This window comes from Mugil cephalus, chromosome 9 (assembly GCF_022458985.1).
Source record: "Mugil cephalus isolate CIBA_MC_2020 chromosome 9, CIBA_Mcephalus_1.1, whole genome shotgun sequence".
NCBI classification, from domain to species: Eukaryota; Metazoa; Chordata; class Actinopteri; order Mugiliformes; family Mugilidae; genus Mugil; species Mugil cephalus.
Window position 1 is genome coordinate 13,989,969 of NC_061778.1, and position 17,317 is coordinate 14,007,285.

A 17,317-nucleotide genomic window follows, 5' to 3' on the forward strand; every position below is an offset into this window, starting at 1 on the left:
TTAAAATATAACATCATTTTCTCTTAAGATATGTTAGCGGTCTTGTGACTGAAGGAATCATCAGAGAGCAGAAGATTTAATTGTTTCATAGTGGGAAATACAAATATTAGCATTATTTGAGGCCCATCTGTGTATTATCAGTTTTTGTGTGTTGGTGAATTTATGATTTTTTGTCTGTAAATAATCTAACACCAGGATATGGAGCTGCAGCCAAGGCTGCTAAATACGGTGAGATTTATTTATTTATTTATTTATTTTGAAATAAAGAAATAAATGTTTCTAATCTCATGTGGGAACTTTCAGAGAAATTAGATCTGTTTAATCTACTGGTGGTCAGGAGTACAAATGTCTCACAATGTTTTGTCTTTTAGGAACAGGACAACTGGGAGCAGGAGGACAATTGGGAACAGGAGGACAACTGGGAACAGGACAATTGGGAACAGGAGGACAATTGGGAACAGGAGGACAATTAGGACCAGGATACGGAGGATATTCTGCTGCTGCCAAAGCTGCAAAATATGGTATGGTCATTGTTTTGATTGTAGTTAACTAAAAGAAATGTAGCTGACTTTCCCAGAAAAAAACAAACCTTATAAATGAAGTCTTTTTCAGCCTATATTCAGGTGAATACGCTACAAAGCCCAGCTGGTTCATGTCCAAACTGATAAACCTTTTGTTTTTGTTGCAAATATTCACTCAGTTTGAATCTGATGCCTGCAACACTTTCCAAAGAAGCTGAGACAGGGTCATGTTTAGCATGTGTTATATTGCCGTTCCTTTTAACAACAGGAACTGAAGCTTTGTAAGTGGAATTGTAGGTGGTATTGATGCATGTCTTTAGTTTTTAACAGTCTGGGGTCTCCATTGGCGTACAGGTCTGGGACTGCAGGTCTAGTACCCAGGCTCTTTAACTACAAAGCCACACTGTTGTAACAAGAATGTGTCTGGGCGTTGTCTTGCTGAAATAAGACGCATCTGATTGTCCCTTTCAATTGTATGCAGTTGCTTATGACCGGCTCATTCTTTCGGGGATGCTCCTTTTATAACCAGTTATGACATTTACCTGTTTCCAGTCAACCTGTTCACCAATGGTACGTTCCAGACAGATGACACCTCCACTTTCATTGTTTTGTTGCCCGCATCCCAGCTTCTTTGGAACGTGCTACAGGCTTCAAATTCAAAATGAGTGAATACTGGAAAGAAAGCAACAAAATTGATCATTTTCATTATTAAATATCTTGTGTGATATAGGTTGGAAAAGATTTTCAAATCACTATATTCTGTTTTTATTTTATGCAACATCCCAACATCATTGGAGCTGGGGTTTGTAAAATGAACTTGTTTTCCGCAGGAGCAGGAGGACAACTAGGAACTGGTGGACAGCTGGGAACAGGAGGACAACTGGGAACTGGTGGACAACTGGGGACAGGAGGACAATTAGGAACAGGATACGGAGGATATTCCCCTGCTGCTAAAGCTGCTAAATACGGTATAGTAATTTTTTTTAACTGTGCATTTTTAAATTTTTTGTTAATCAATGGGAAATCTAATTGCTATCGTGTAGCTGTCTTTATATGAAATCAAAACAAACTTCAAAACTGCAGGAGTGGGAGGACAATTGGGAACAGGAGGACAACTTGGAACAGGAGGACAATTGGGAACAGGAGGACAACTGGGAACAGGACAGTTGGGAACAGGGGGACAATTAGGAACAGGAGGATATTCTGCCGCTGCCAAAGCTGCTAAATACGGTATGGTATATTTAGCTAAATGTGTATTTATTTTTTTTCTAAATCAGTGATCAAATCAGATTTCTATCATGTGACTGGCTTTACATGAAATTTAACAAACTTGTTTTCCACAGGAGCAGGAGGACAACTAGGAACAGGACAACTGGGAACAGGACAACTGGGAACAGGACAACTGGGAACAGGACAACTAGGAACAGGACAACTGGGAGCGGGAGGATATTCTGCTGCTGCCAAAGCTGCTAAATACGGTATAGTATTTTCTTATTAATTGTGTATTTCTTTATTTTTGTATCAATCAAAGAGCAATCAGATCATGTAGCTGGCCGTACGTGAAAGTGAAGCAAACTTTTTTTTTTACAGGAGTAGGAGGACAAGTTGGAACAGGAGGACAACTTGGAACAGGAGGACAACTTGGAACAGGAGGACAACTAGGAACAGGAGGACAATTTGGAGGATATGGAGGATACTCTGCTGCTGCTAAAGCTGCTAAATACGGTGAAGACTTTTTAAAAATGGTTTATCGCCGTCCTTTAGATGTGAGTACCTGAAAATAATTATGAGATGAACTTGTTTTCCACAGGAGTAGGTGGAACAGGGGGACAGTTAGGAACCGGAGCACAGTTGGGAACAGGAGGACAGTTAGGAGCAGGAGGGTATGGAGGGCCCGGAGGAGGTGGAGGATATTCTGCTGCTGCCAAAGCTGCTAAATATGGTAACTGAATGTGTGCTTACTGTAATGCCTGCAATTGAAACAGTTTAAGTTATTATGCGTGATTCATTCGTACTTTTTTCCATTCCAGGTGTTCCAGGCGGACCAGCGGTAGGTGGCGGAGGAGGGACTCCGTATTTACCAGGATATGGATGTAAGAATCTCCACAGATGTTTCTTCTACATACAGTACGAAAGAGATAATTAATGGTTTTTCTTTTTGTTAAAATTCTCTAATTTCTTCATTATTTTTTTGGCTTTCTTTTTGGTGCAGCTTTGGCAGCTGGTGCCAAACCTCCTAAATACGGTGAGACTGTTGTATCTCACACAATGAACTGAATGCTATGTCTCAGTGTGTAGCCACAGTTATTCCTCTTATCTGTATATTAGGTTTAGGTTAGTTTATCATTCTTAAAGTACAGTTTACCAGACATCATTCATACATTTATATAAGTCACAGGCTCCTTAAATACACTAATATATTTAACTTGGTTTGATCAAATGATAAAGACCTTAGACAAAATGTGTCTATTGACAGGAGTCCCAGGAGCAGGTCTAGGAGTCCCTGCTGGACCAGGACAGGTACAGCCTGGTTTAGGTGGACATGCTGGTAAGTTGTAGAATATTTCAGTTTAGACAATGAAAAGACATTGTTCAACACACATGCTTTTGTTCCTCTAATAAGTGCTATGTTACAAACACATGTTTTTCCTCAGGTTATGGAACTGGAGTCAAACCCCCAAAATATGGTAATGTTCATTGACCCATTTGAACAATAATCTGAAATATCTTTATGCTTGTTAAACCTTTGATTTCATGAGATGATAATAATGTTTCAGAGGGTTGAAAGCCCAGTGTAGAATTAGAACTGGGTGGACAGGGGTAGCAGGAATACACGTTAAAGACAGCAACAGAAATAAACATCCACTAAACAAGAATGCATATATTTTGTGTGGGAAAAGTGCTATTTTCAAATACCTATGTGTGCTATTTAACTGCTGGCATTAACAGTAAACTAATGAATCTGCTCTATTTCACTTAAATAGGAGTTCCAGGAGGAACTGGGGTAGGAACAGGGGTAGGAACAGGACAGGTACCAGGAGCTGGCCCATACTCTGCTGCAGCAAAAGCTGCTAAGTACGGTAAGTCAAATGAGCTTGATACACACAAACACTACAAACTGTAAACTAGAGATTCAACCAGATCTGATTTCCTGATTTAGGCGGTGCAGGAGCTGGGTTGGGAACAGGAGGATTAACCGGAGGTGGACAGTATTCTGCTGCAGCAAAAGCTGCTAAATATGGTGGGCAAATACAAATAAAAATAAAAGACAAATAATAATAATAAAAAAAAAAATTCCATGCAATCAGAAACATTTCTTTGAGAGTAAAGTGATTCAAAGGGAGCAATTTTTAGTAATGTAATTTCAGTTTTCAGTGAATAATACAACCTGCTCCCTTTTCCTCATTTAGGTGCTGGAACAGGTTTAGGAGTAGGAGGAGTACCAGGGGGTGGACAATATCCTGTTCCCTCAAAAGCCGATAAATACGGTACAACTAATGATACAACTGTGACACATTAACAGATAAACAGAGAATACGTTTGATAATGTATTATTCTTAATCAACATGCAGCCCACTCACCAGGACCCCAAACCAAAGAAAGCTCAGGAAACAGTAGCTCTGAATTAGGGATGTAACAGTACATGTATCAGCCCAGAATTATGACATTCGGTTTAGGTTTATCGTTCATGTCTGTGATCATGGAATGAAAACTGTCTCCATGTGAGTAGTAGTATTTTTCACCGTTCACCTGTGCTCCTTCCACTAGGTGTCACTGGACTTGGTGTACCAGGAGGGACCCCACTTCCGGTTGGCAGTGGTCTACCAAATGGCTCATTTGTAGGTGGCATAGGTGTCCCCGGAAAACCAGGTAAAACTTGAGCATATTTTAATTTTTGGAGGGCGACTTTACAAGTTTTGTGTGCGAATGATCTTTTATTACATTTACAGCTAAGGATGTAGGTCTTGGTGGAACATCTGGACCAGGTACAGTGACTGATCAAAACTTATTTCCTCTGAGATTTACTGTGCATGTTAGATAACAGATTTTTCTGCCACAACCTAAAGTACAGCTGAACAAAGAAGTTCTGATCATCTAACTGACTTTTATATACTTTAAATGTATTTTTAACCCTTAGACGTTCAATGAAAGCTTCAGGCCACCCCTTGCAGGCCTTCAGCAATAACCCAGAATCAGCATACCTGGCCCACAGCCGCACTCTAACTTGGGATGAATGATTTATCCCCTCTGCATTTCCATTACTCATTCCCTGGCCACAAAACGTACACGTTGTTTGTATTGCCAGTGCTACCTGCTATTGACCACCTCTAGCTTACAACCTCACAGCTGTATCAAGATTCACCGTACAGCATCTGTCTTTCCCGGTATCTCTCACCCTGTGCCTGTTCAATACAAATGGATGAAAGTGGAACCTGTTGTCTTTTTGGCAGAGCCCACGCATATTTCTGCAATTGCAGAGACCCCAGTGGTCCCAGATTCCAGTAAGACTCACTGTTTGCATAAAGCCTTTCACCATAACGTGAAATAATGTGACATTAATCTAATGTTTGCAGTTGTAGTTGATGTTTTGGTGTAGTCTGTGTCTATCCACTCAGTATTTGTGAATGTGCCAAAAATGCTGTTTGGATAGACCGTAGAACATTGTCTTTAGCATGCATTCATTATTTTAATACGTGGCGTTCGCCTTTGTTTTTGGACTCTAAAAACAGGCATTATTCAATTACGTCTTTCAGCATTTCACGTGTTCTCAAGCGAATTTGGTCATTTATGCCACCAACCTTATGCACTCTCTCAAATACAAAATGATTTCTATAAGACACTCCTTGAATGTCATTCAGTGCTGAAAGAGAAGTTGATTTGACCTGTGTGGTCCTGACACTTCCCCCAGTATCATGTCATCTGTGGTCATTGTTTTCTCTTTTTCACAGCAGTACATGTCTTGTGCACGCCTTTCTGTTTTGCTAACAGCTTGCTGTGCTTGATGGATTGTTGTCATGAATATCACATACATATACATAGATTAGTCCTTTAACGTCATCTTTCTGACTTTGTGAACGCTGTGGTTTGTTTTGTCTACATTAATGGCTGCACCCATTATCTGAATTGGTTTGAGTTTAGTTTCTGCTTTAGTTTTTGTGATATTGACACGGCTTGAGTTTCCTGAAATACTTGCCATTAAATTAGCACAGTAATAATCAACACTTAGATACTTTACATGTGTGTATCAAAACATCTGTGAAGCATCTGCTGTAGAGTGCTTTCATTCAGTGGATTATAAATACTCCTGACTCAAGATTATTTTACGTTACAAACATTTATTTTACATTAAGCCTTGTATTTAGTTCCTGTTTGTCATTCCCATCCTTCCCTTATCGTTGTTAATGTAACCATCAGAAAACAGAAAAAAATAATAATTTAAAAGCAGTTTGACTAACTTTGATTTTTCATTCTTTCATATCTCTTGTACTCGTCGGTCGGGTGAAAACAGGCGGTACGTTCAAACTAGGTTATTCCAATTAAGTTATTTATTGTATTCTATGTCTCGTCTTGTTTTAAATCTTTCATTTCCACTTGTTTGACAGTTGGCGGTGGTGTTATTCAGCCGAGTGGTAAGTTACACAAATAACACTGTTATGTCTATTTTTAATGGAACTTTACTTAATATAGAGAGTTTAACTTGACACTACTTTTTTTTTTAATTTCACAGCTGGCACAAGTGTTGGTAAATGAGTAGAAATTTTCTAATACTGAAATATACTTAATAATACTAATTAGACATCAATAATTAGGAATGTGCCAAAACCTTTTGTACTTAATTGTTGCAGGTGGTACAGGAGTTCAGGTTCCTGGTGGTAAGAACCTTTTATTCTATTAAACAACCAGATTTACTTGGATTTGTACAACATTCATTTTGTATTAAAGTTTAACTTTTTTTGTAGTTTTACTTGTGATTGCTCTCTGTGTCACATATTTTATGCTCAGTGTCATCTGATATATTTTCTTTTTTGTGTGTTTCTAGTTGGTCCAGGTCAGCCTGGTGAGTGTTAACAGTCTCTGTGTTTGTGGTCGTCATGTGTTAAATTTGCTGGACACTTAAAACTGTCACAGTTCAAAATAAGGCGATAGGAAAACCAGGAGATGAATTGACACGTGTGTTTTGTATCTCTTGTCAATCACTAGATACAGTAAATGTTCTTTGGTGTCAATACAGCATATGACTATTTCCTTACTCGCATCTTACATTAAAAAATCTTTTTTTTTTCAACTTTTTATTATTTTTTTTTTTTTCAGTTTTGCAGCAATTTATAACCATTTTATTGATTTATTTTGTGTTTTTGTTTTCTTTGGTTGATGATTTGATGGTTTATGCATTATTGTTTTCTCTTGTTTAGTTGTACCTGGAGTCCAGCAGCCTGGAGGTAGGCCCGTACTTATATTTGTTTAATTATTTACCATGTTAAGTGTATGGCACTGTTGCCTCACACCAAAAAGGTTCAGGGTTCAGTCAACCAGTCGACTGCCAGATTGTGAAGTCTGCCTGTTCTGTGATTAAAACTAAAATGGGAGTGCATTATGTCCATCTGGCCACAAGGTGGAGGCAAATACAGATACAAGAGCTGTGACGGTGCCTCTGCTGTAGTTCCTTTCTTTAACAACACTGAACTCTGCTGTTTTCAGGCGCAGGTGTCAAAGGCCCTAAACCAGTGGTTCCAGGTAAAGATGAGATATATGTTGTTACCATGACTCGTGCAATGTATAATATGTTTCTACATAACATCTTGATCTGGACACACTGCTTCAGATTTCCATCACATTGACCCGTAGCTCATTTCACTGCCACAGCCCTTATATGACCCATACATTGAAATGTATGCATACGTCTAGATTTATATAATTTACAAATGTATTCTTATTTATAAATAAGTTTCATTACTCATTAGGATAGCTGCTGCACACATTGTATTAAATCCGTCAGCCCTGGTTAACGATCTCATTAATACAGTTTTTTATGATCTCTCTCTTACGTAGTATTTATCTTAACACACACATTCTGCTTGGACGAGTTAACGACGCCGCCTCAGTCGATTAAAGCACCACTTTATGTGTAAGGAAAGCTGCATCAGGCCTTTCTCAACCCAATTATACCTCCAGTAGACTGAACTGTCATCAGTCTTGTGCTTCTGCAGGTTAGCAATTTGTGGCGGCCTTTTGCCGTTCTGCACTATTTTGATTGTGTGATAATGACACATGAGACCAAGTTCAAGTTGTTTATCAACTAAACCTAACAAATAAATGTCTAGTCCGACCTGAATCCCCTACAGAGGGACACATTACATTGGAGGTGAATTAGGAGTGCATAAAATAATTTATATTTAATCTTACATTATAGATTTGATGAAACTGAATCAGGGCATTTGATTGAAAACACACCTTTAATAAATATATTCCATCTATGTCTGGATATGATGATAGATTAATTTTGTGACACCCAGTTTTTCCTTCAGAGGATATTTTTGTCGTCTTGCAGTTGTTTGCAGGTGCTAAAACCGAAAAATCAAAAATGTAATGCATCATCAGTTTATGTCTGGATAACGTAATATCTATCTAACTACATATAGACTTTAAGCTATATATAGACTAAATCATGACTGAAATGACTAAAGTTAATCCTTATTTCGGGGATTCTCATCATTACATGTTAATGCAAATGCTAACCGCACTTTTTCTTTATGTACATGCTGGGTTTCTCAAATAGATACTGTAAATGTCTGGTGGACAGTCCTGTCAAATCGTCCATCACTCACTGTATGGACAATTTGAAAACAAAAAACAAAAACACAGAACAAAAAACAAATAAACATCAAGTTAATCACTGTTTGGGGGATTCTTGTTACACGTTAATGCTAATGCTAACTGCGCGCTAACGCAACGTTAGTTAACGTTACGTGTGTCATTAGTGTCCAAGCAGAACTTACATTTACTACTTTACCCTCCACAGTGGTTCCACTTACGTCTTGTAATATCTTTGTTGGAGAGACTTCACTTTGATACAGACAGTCCCTCCGTGTCCTCCTTTGGTCAAATCGTGCATCCAGTGAGTGAGAGTGTAGGGTCGGTTAATATGGTCCCATCAGTCAGAGTCAACTTTTTAAATTCACGGTCTCAAGAGTGAGTGTATTAGTATATTCTCTAAAATATGCGTTTTTCTCGTCCATTCTTGCCAAAAACGTCACATTGTTTACGAACCTAACGATGAACCTGCAGTTTCACCTTTGCATCCTCAGTCTTCTAACATGTCTCCTTCACATGTGCTGGAGCAGGTGTTGGTCCAGGCGTTGGGTATCCTTACGGCGGACCTTACGGAGGCAAGTTTCTTGTACTTTCTCTTTACCATTTATAGATCTCGTTTTAACTGCAGTGAGTATAAGTCATACCTTTTCTCTGCTTTAGCGCCTTATGGTACTGGACCTGGTACTGGACCTGGGATTGGACCTGGAGTCGCCCCACTGCCAGGAGCAAAGCCTCTGAAACCTCCATGTTTGTTCATTTCTTTTGCTTTAAACACAACAAATGGGGTGGATATATTCTGCCATGCTTATGTTTTTTACGTGTTGACCCTTTTGCATGTGTGGGCTCATTTGTTTTTGTGTTACTCTTTGTTGTAGTTGTGGGTGGAACAGGAGGTGGCGCAGGAATCCCTTTGGCAGCAGGAGGATATCAAGGTCAGAATAAGGGCATTCGTTAACAGGAAAAGGGCATTAATACACCTTATTTCCTCTTTTTGCCATTTCTTGGATGAGACAGTCCCCTACACAAACTGTAGGAGATGAGTCAGTAATGCCCCTTTTTTCTGTCGTCATGATTCAGGGGGATACAATCCATATCATCATGGTTATGTGCAGGGTATGTATGAAAGGAAAAGCAGCCTCATAGCAGTAAATACCTAATGTTTCCCCCGTCGTCTTTATAAAACCACAACTTCATTCTGCCCACTGCTCAAAGTGACAGTTGGACAGGAGATGCCATCACACCGCACTTCCTGTGCAGGAAATTGGCCAACATGCTGATAAGTCTATATGAGCATATCAGGAATGAGGAGCTGCTTTGATGAAGGAAATCAACTTCTGTTTTGGTGGAGGCAGAGTTTCTAGTCTCTCTTCACGTGGTCTTGAACCCTGAGCAGGACAGACGTTCGTGTGGGTTAGAGGCCACCATGTGTAAACCAGTCTGTTCCCCGTTGTGGCAGGTGGAGGCGGGTTAACGTATCCCTCTGCGCCTGGACTCGGAGGTGCTGGAGCTAAAGCGCCCAAACCAGGTACTGTAACAAGTCTGTCAACGCCACCACACATGGAAACTATGTAAATGAGTCCTCTCGTGTTGTTACAACCCCCCTGTTGTAAAAGTGCCGCTAATGCTGTTTCCCACACTGCCTGAATTTAAATTTAATTTCAGTTTATTTTATTTAAGCAGGGACAGTGACACATCAATGAACATTCCTTTCAAGAAACTAGAGGGCTAAGACATCATCTTATACACACACATAATCTTACAGACATATAATCATAACAACAGCTTTTATTTTAAATGTACAAAAAGCAAAAAGTCTACTGGACTCCCATTCATATGAACCTACAAAGAATTGACACTTGTAGCTACGTTTCAGGAGTGTCACGCTGCAAATTAAAGTTGTTGAAGCTTGTTGAAGAAAATAAAAATTAGTTTTGACAATGACAATTTACATCGCAATGAACCATCTTTTGCAGAATTGACACCCACCCATTGCATGATTTGTCTCTTTGATAAGTGCGTGTTGGGTGCAGTTAGTTCAGCAGTTACGGTTATTCAGCCAAACATCTGCAGAAACCAGCTCCGCCAACGGCAGCGGTCCCTGCAGCGCTTCTGTACCGTTAGGAGTTTGTAAATGGAGCAAGTCGACAACACACCATTTCCCGCTGGAGACTGATTACAGTTGCTGTGTAGAACATCACAGCGTGATTGTTTGAAGATAGCGCAACCCCCCGGAGAGGCCTGCCCTGAAATAGAAAAACTCTGCCAGGGTGGATTTGGATGAGGTTGTTTCTGTGATTTATTTATTTATTTATTTTTTTAGCTGCCACTAAAAATGCCATTTGAAGGGGAGAAGTGACAAATACCGTAGCCATAGAAACGCTCATCAAATGTATATAAAAAAATGTAAGAAACGTTCTCATGTTTGGTTTATTTAAACAGGCTACGGCAATGTTGGAGTTGGTGGTGGATATCAGCAAGGTGAGGACTCCGGCTCGCTTCTTTATAAATTTCATCTGTTTTATCGTTTAGCCTTTGTGCATGTTTTTAATAGTAATAAAAAAAAAAAAAAAAAGAGAGAGAGATTTAATGTGGTCAGAGTTTATTTCCGCCGTCCACAACAAATTTTACCCTTGCTGTGTAGCTGCTGGTCTCTTCTTTCCTCCTATTCCCACGAGTGATGGATGAGTGTAATCACACAGCAGCAGCCAACAGTGTGGCCTCCTCATGCTTCCACACAGATACTGTACAGGCCAGTCATAAAAAAGCCACGACCCTAATCCTTCTCCCAGCGGCCAGAGATATGTCCGTCTGTGTGAAGCGTCGTCGCAGATGGTTTAATAACTTTCATTTGGCGGCTTAATTTCTTCCAGCAGGAAGGATTGCCAAACCGAGAACACAGTCGTTATCAAAACTGGGTCAAGTTGTTATATATATATGTTGTCCCTCTAAGGACGTTTTCTCTTGAAAATACAAATTCTTCCACCAGTTGATTTGTGAATCCTAGTAACTGTATTTTATCTACAGGTGTGGCTCCTGGTTATAGAGGAGGATACCCCCAGCAGTACTACCCCGGTACGAGACCTGCTTCCTGTGTTCAGTGAATGATAGGAGATACTGTACATTAGTGTTGGTGATAAACAGCGTTCTTCTGTGTGTGGTGACCCGTAACTTGAGCCATAAATCAAGTGTGACAACAGAACAGATGAGAAACGGAGCCATTTATCTTTAGAAGGTGGACTCTCACTCTGTCACGGTCAGCTTTACTAAAATGTCTGCATCCTAAATGTGGGGAACCATAATCATGAATGTGTTTTAAATACACGAGGACGTTATAATTAGTGTTACATCTTGGACTTGGATACATTGAGAGCTTTTCTGGACCAGACAGCTCAGCACCAGATTTAAGTGCCTCCCTCCTGGTCCTCTAATGTCAACACTTTTATTCCTACCACTTCCTGTGCAGGAGAAATACATCAACCCCCCCATGACAGACCCAGAGTGGTTTCATCTTAGCATTAGTCTGCTGGCAACCACTCATCTTGTCTTTGTCTTTGATGTTGTCTAGGTGGATATGTGCCAGCCCCACTGACTCCTCAACAAGGTACCAGATACCCACATCTCACAACCTCGTGATAATCTGCATGTTAGATCTTACCGCTGCTGGGACGAGTTCATGGAAAGAGTTTAAACACTGTAACATAACTGATTTGATCTCAGATTATCTGAGGTGTCTTCAAATTTTACACCTCATATTTATCTTCTTATATTTTCATATAACTTCTGACACATTCTCACAATAAATTTAGTTATTTTTATTCATTTACATTCTGGCAAATAGAAATTAAATTCACAAGCACTGTCAGAGCTCTCAAACTGAGTCCGCTGTTGAAGAAGTTGAAATGTGTGTAGACTAGATATGAAATGTGACGCTTGGATTCATAAAAGGCTGACGTTCTCATCACTCCCCACAAACACACGATGGCTTATTTGTTTAGCCACTAGTTTTGGTATTCAAATGATGATATAGTTTTATCAACCAGTAAAATTACACTGCTTTTGTTAAGTTCCACAGTATCTCTGTGTAATGGCGTGTTTAATGGGGCAAGATCCAGGTCTCTCTCACGTTAATGACGCCGAACACGTCCGCTGACATTATATTAGCTGTTCTACCTCCATCAGGAAATCCATCTGTAATTTCATTTACAGCTGCTGGAGGCGAACGTTATTGTTTCTGTTCCGTGGAACTCTGCTTATAGGAAGACTACCATGGAAATCTGGTTTAGTCGAAACCTAAACTTCAGTCATCCATGCTGCGAAAGAAGACATTAAACATTTGTTCTCCAGAAATTTTACTATTCAAAACTTCCCCATCACAAAAATAAAGAGTTGTCGCACCTGGAAAGATTAATCAGGTTGACTCAGTAACATGAATACAACCTTCGCCGATGTTAAGAAAATAAATGCATCTCTGATCCAGCGATTAAAGGAGGTGAGGAGAAGATTACGTCCAGTCAGTTAATCCTCGGACAAGACAGCCTCCGTACCGAGATACGGCCCAGATTATCTGACAATGTGAGGTGTTAACAGCTCTGATCTGCCCAAGCTGCTCCTACATCCATCAGGGCCAAACATGTCTGATATTTAGGATTTTAATTCTGGGCGATTACATCAGTACATCCACAACAACCAGTGAGAAAATCTACACGGACGAGGAGCTGACAGTGTTGTCAAGGAATAATGAGCGGCTAGCTAGCTTACTACCGTGGACAAATATTAAAACTGACAGCTAACCTCCATAATCACCTCCATGTCTGACTGAGGAGTAGACAGCTCGGTTGACTGCATCCCTCAACCATGTTCCCCCTGCACACTGGTTTAACATTCTGATTATTTATTTATTTTTTTCATCGAATCGCAGTCGGCAGTGACAGCGAGTTTTTCTTCTTCTGCTACTGCCTCTTTTTTCAGAATCTGATTTATTACCACGTGTGCATAAATGTACAAGGAATATGTTGCCACAATGTCATAGTGTTTTGTGCAGTAAGGTCTAGGCGAGCAATAAGAAGAGTGCAAAAAAAATATGAAACAAAACTGGGATTCGCAATAACAACCAAAATGCATCATTGTAACGTATAGACGCAGGTTGTGTGTGTGACGTTAGCGTGCGTGATTAAACTCGGCCTTGTGCTATTTATAAATGCATGTTATTATAATCATTTTGCATCCAATATTAATTCCTTATCCTTTTATGATAATATGTTGGATTCATGTTAATTTGTAAAAATATCTAAAATAAACCAAGCGTTTTGCAACCCCCCTGCAGTGCCTCTGCGGACCCCCTAGGGGTCACGAGCCCCCTGTTGAAGACCTACAATCTAAGTATTATCCTGTGGCTTGTGCATGTTTGCGATTAAAGAGGAGAATATAAAGCCCCTCTAGTCTTTAGCTTTACTGTGGATCAGAAGCCGTACAGCTCATCTGTGCTCTTAGAAATCACCTTCAGACTTTTTTCCTTGTGGGTTGTTTTGCAGCCAAGGCAGCAAAGTACGGTCCACTGCAGGGCTTCTTGGGCACAACCGGAGGAGGAGGAGGAGGAGGAGCCTACAGAGGTAAGAGACCGACACACACTCACACATCAAACCCCAGGATGAATCTTCTATATTTAAGTAATGCTACCAGGTATTTGTGTGGCACTGAACTGTTGTTGTTGTGGTGGTGGTGTTTGCTGCAGGTGGAGTTGCAGGATGCCAGGGCAAATACTGTGGGAGGAGGAAGTAGAGGATCTCTTGAGATCCAGTGACCTCAAGAAACCATGGTGCTACTGCATGATCGAGAATGTACATTTAAATATGCAAACGAAGCCCCATTAGACAACCTGTAAAGATGTTTGTTTGTACTTGACTTCTGTTTTTATACAAACCCACCGACCCAGAATTTTGTACACGTTCTGATGTGACGTATATTATTGATAATCATTAATGTGTTCAAGTTAATCCAGCTTCAACTGTGCTGCACCGGCCTACGAGTGGGTTTGTGACACCGTGTGTGTTGCTGTGCTGCGTTATGTTTCTGTGTGTGTCTGTGTGTGTGTTGTTTGGGCATGTGGTTGTACTGTTGTGCGAAAGACTGTCTGAACCATCGGCTGCCAATGTGACCTAGGAATGATTTTGCTTTTAATCCTGACGCACGTTGATCTGTCTCACCTGGCTGCCCAGAGCTCGTCTCCTCTCTGACATGTCACAGGGTTTTTGGTCGGAGCTCGGTCCAAGAACTGATGAAATCTGGCCAATCTCTGCGTCGTTCCTGGCTCCCTGTCTTCTCCGCTGCTATTTTTAGGCCTGCTGGGGATGAAGGCAGCGGGAAATTGGGGCTCCGGCCAACCCATCTGCTCTCAGCAACTTTTTGCTGATTCTAATCGCCGTGCAGTTCAGTTTTCTCAGCATTTTTAACGTTGCCAGATATTTTCACCTCTTTACGGAAGACAATCAAAAAGTGCTTTATTCTCTTCGGGAATTGAAAGGCAGTGCTAACCTATAAATCAGATGCGACTCTGGCATGTACATGATGTATGTCTGTTTAATTGTGTCTGGGATAGATAGAGCGCTTCAGTCTGCTTCCCATGTTTAGTCTCATTTACATTATCTAACTTGTCATTATTCAAGTTTTTTTTCACCATGCTTTGACTCATAGCTTTATTGTTATCAGGAACGTGTGAACATAAATCAATCCCTCTGCATTTACTCACTGTTATTAACTGTATTACAGATTAATACTCTGTTTTAACGGGACGGCCTGTGTGTTTACGTGAGGCATAAAAATCCCTTTATTTACTTGAGCTGCTTCTAAAAAGGCTTTACTGACCAAAGGTTCATGAGCGCTGTTGCCAAGTGATCCCCCCCCCCCTCCCCATCTCTTTCTGTAACTGTGTACTGTATTTTGTACTAATATGATGTTAGCTGGCTTCAGTTCCTTCACTTCGGTGCTGTGTAAGAACTGTCTGTGAGCCTCGCCGGGTCAGACCTTGTCTAATGTGGCGTGGGAGACTCTTCATCTTTATTTAAAGCTGTTTTTATAAGGAGGAACAGTGTGGTTTTGCACTTTTTAAATTTTCCACGACACACATGTGACTTGTTCCCGGACACCCCGGCATTTTATTTGCTTCAAATAACTAAATAAAATGTGTGTAAAGAACGCGCGTCCTCTTTGGTTTCTTTCAACTTCTCCTCGCACACACACCTCAGAGTTGATAAAAACCATCTGAGTCTGGGTGTATGGGGGGATCCTGAACATCTCTCTCCTGCTTTAGAGCTTTGTTGCGTCTCCAATCTGCTTTTTTCCCCCTATCATACGTAGTGTATTTTAAAACATGTGCACAATGTCGAATTAGAGTCTCTGTCACTGACTACAAGCTCAGTTCTTATTGTGCCAGCTGGAAATAATGAACTCATGCTGCCGCTTTCTGAGGGTCTCCGGGGGGAACCGCTGACCCGTGAGCCACATCCTGTAAAAGTAGCTTACATTGTTGTTCCATCGGCAGAAGCTTCAGTCCCACAATCTCCCACTTCAGAAATACCACGGGGGTCGCGCGCCGTTTTACAACAATAACACATTTACTTTTATTACTGGAATATTTTCACTCAGTCCATCCAGTCCACATCATTCCTTAAAGGTCTCCAAAAACTAGTGAAACTCGTGCCTGTTAATTGAAAATACACTTCATTGGACACATTAATAAAAGCCAATCCATTATAAGATAACAGATCAGCTCTAAATCTTACCTACCTTCATGAAAGTGTTTAGCACTTGTTTCAAATAACAGAGAGCTGGTGATTCAGCTGTGTTTTCATTTCAGAGGCTGTGGTTTGTAGTACTATTGAACTGTATTCTGTTGTATCGTCACGTGTATTATTTTTACAACCAGTGGGTTAAAAAACAGAAGAAGCACACCACAAACTACATCCTCAAAAATAATCAGAGTGGAATCACCACCTTTCTGTTGCTTTTAGTATAGATTCAACAGTAGTAGGAGAGTAGGATGCGTTTTCACTAGTGTACCTAATAAACTAGTGAGTAAGTGAGTGTTCCCTACTTCCTTGCACTTAACTCCATATTTGCTGAATAATGTGTTTACCTTAATAAAAACTCCACTTTTTTTCACACTTTAACTGCTTTCAGATTTTGAAATGACACGTTTAAACTAATATTTTCACTTCAACTGCTTTCATTTCAGCTATATTATTGTTTTCAGTGACTTAACCGCTCACACTTGTACATTTCAAACACTGTAACCCCATCAGATGGTGGTTAAGCACTTGTAGTTACTTGGTAGTTAGTTACTGAGGTGTTGTAGTGTTATAGCGCCTCTCCCTTCCTCCTGACACCGCCTCCTCCTCCCCCAGCTACAAGAAGAAGAAAAAAAAAAAACACTGCATTCATTAACCAGGGCGTGTTTGTGGTTGGCCAGCCACTGTCTTCCTCTCCCCGGCTCCGCTGCTCCATTGGTCGGCGGCTCTCTTGAATGAAGCGCCGCAGAAACGTGCAGGCAGCAGGCAGGCAGGAGGGAAGCCACCGACGCACAGCAACACGACCCCCGGGCGGGCTGCGCTGGTGGTCGGACACCGGTTATCTGTCGACCAGGGGCGACTGGCTCTCTCCCTGAGCTCGGTGGTCGGAGAGTGGATGAGGTTGATGCTGCTCTGCTGCACCTGGAAGGACGAACGCATGGGAGAGGAGGAAGGTGAGGACGGAGCCCGTTTGTTTGGGTGTGTGAGTGTGCAAGAGAGAGAGAGAGAGAGAGAGAGAAAAGCTGCAGGGGACGGGGACGCGTCTTCCTCCTCCGAGGAGGAAAAAGTATCAGTAAATAAAAACGCTTTGCGGGATTTTTTCATGTTTGTGCGATCGGGTTACTGCTTGGCATCGGGGTTTTGTGCGGGGAGCGTCAGGTTTAGTGTCCACACACTGCGCTGCCGTGTTTCCACCGGCTT

The 17,317-nt window shown here is 40.9% G+C and overlaps 2 protein-coding genes across 17 annotated transcripts in view; both read left to right on the forward strand.

Moving 5' to 3' along the window:
• elna (elastin a) overlaps positions 1–15,524 on the forward strand; it is a 47,251-nt gene extending 31,727 nt beyond the window's left edge. For 2 of the 16 annotated variants that reach the window (XM_047593955.1, XM_047593954.1), the window contains 34 exons: positions 196–228; positions 372–521; positions 1,352–1,489; positions 1,605–1,751; positions 1,865–1,999; positions 2,112–2,246; positions 2,332–2,463; positions 2,552–2,614; positions 2,734–2,766; positions 2,998–3,069; positions 3,176–3,208; positions 3,506–3,601; positions 3,682–3,762; positions 3,932–4,009; positions 4,290–4,391; positions 4,472–4,507; positions 4,973–5,023; positions 6,031–6,033; positions 6,125–6,151; positions 6,250–6,264; positions 6,368–6,394; positions 6,562–6,579; positions 6,935–6,961; positions 7,221–7,256; positions 8,864–8,908; positions 8,994–9,080; positions 9,209–9,265; positions 9,411–9,446; positions 9,790–9,858; positions 10,773–10,811; positions 11,358–11,405; positions 11,899–11,934; positions 13,865–13,942; positions 14,065–15,524. In XM_047593955.1, coding sequence (XP_047449911.1) covers positions 196–228; positions 372–521; positions 1,352–1,489; positions 1,605–1,751; positions 1,865–1,999; positions 2,112–2,246; positions 2,332–2,463; positions 2,552–2,614; positions 2,734–2,766; positions 2,998–3,069; positions 3,176–3,208; positions 3,506–3,601; positions 3,682–3,762; positions 3,932–4,009; positions 4,290–4,391; positions 4,472–4,507; positions 4,973–5,023; positions 6,031–6,033; positions 6,125–6,151; positions 6,250–6,264; positions 6,368–6,394; positions 6,562–6,579; positions 6,935–6,961; positions 7,221–7,256; positions 8,864–8,908; positions 8,994–9,080; positions 9,209–9,265; positions 9,411–9,446; positions 9,790–9,858; positions 10,773–10,811; positions 11,358–11,405; positions 11,899–11,934; positions 13,865–13,942; positions 14,065–14,111 — 2,210 coding nt within the window. In that variant the 3' untranslated portion in view covers positions 14,112–15,524. The remainder of the gene's footprint in view (positions 1–195; positions 229–371; positions 522–1,351; positions 1,490–1,604; positions 1,752–1,864; positions 2,000–2,111; positions 2,247–2,331; positions 2,464–2,551; positions 2,615–2,733; positions 2,767–2,997; positions 3,070–3,175; positions 3,209–3,505; positions 3,602–3,681; positions 3,763–3,931; positions 4,010–4,289; positions 4,392–4,471; positions 4,508–4,972; positions 5,024–6,030; positions 6,034–6,124; positions 6,152–6,249; positions 6,265–6,367; positions 6,395–6,561; positions 6,580–6,934; positions 6,962–7,220; positions 7,257–8,863; positions 8,909–8,993; positions 9,081–9,208; positions 9,266–9,410; positions 9,447–9,789; positions 9,859–10,772; positions 10,812–11,357; positions 11,406–11,898; positions 11,935–13,864; positions 13,943–14,064) is intronic. The other 14 variants (XM_047593958.1, XM_047593957.1, XM_047593956.1 and 11 more) reach the window with 14 other exon arrangements.
• A 1,245-nt stretch (positions 15,525–16,769) lies between these two features.
• The window catches only part of limk1a (LIM domain kinase 1a), a 46,918-nt gene continuing 46,370 nt past the window's right edge, over positions 16,770–17,317 (forward strand). Inside the window, exon 1 of the mRNA XM_047594263.1 lies at positions 16,770–17,070. Within this exon, the coding sequence (XP_047450219.1) occupies positions 17,013–17,070 (58 nt within the window). The 5' untranslated portion in view covers positions 16,770–17,012. The remainder of the gene's footprint in view (positions 17,071–17,317) is intronic.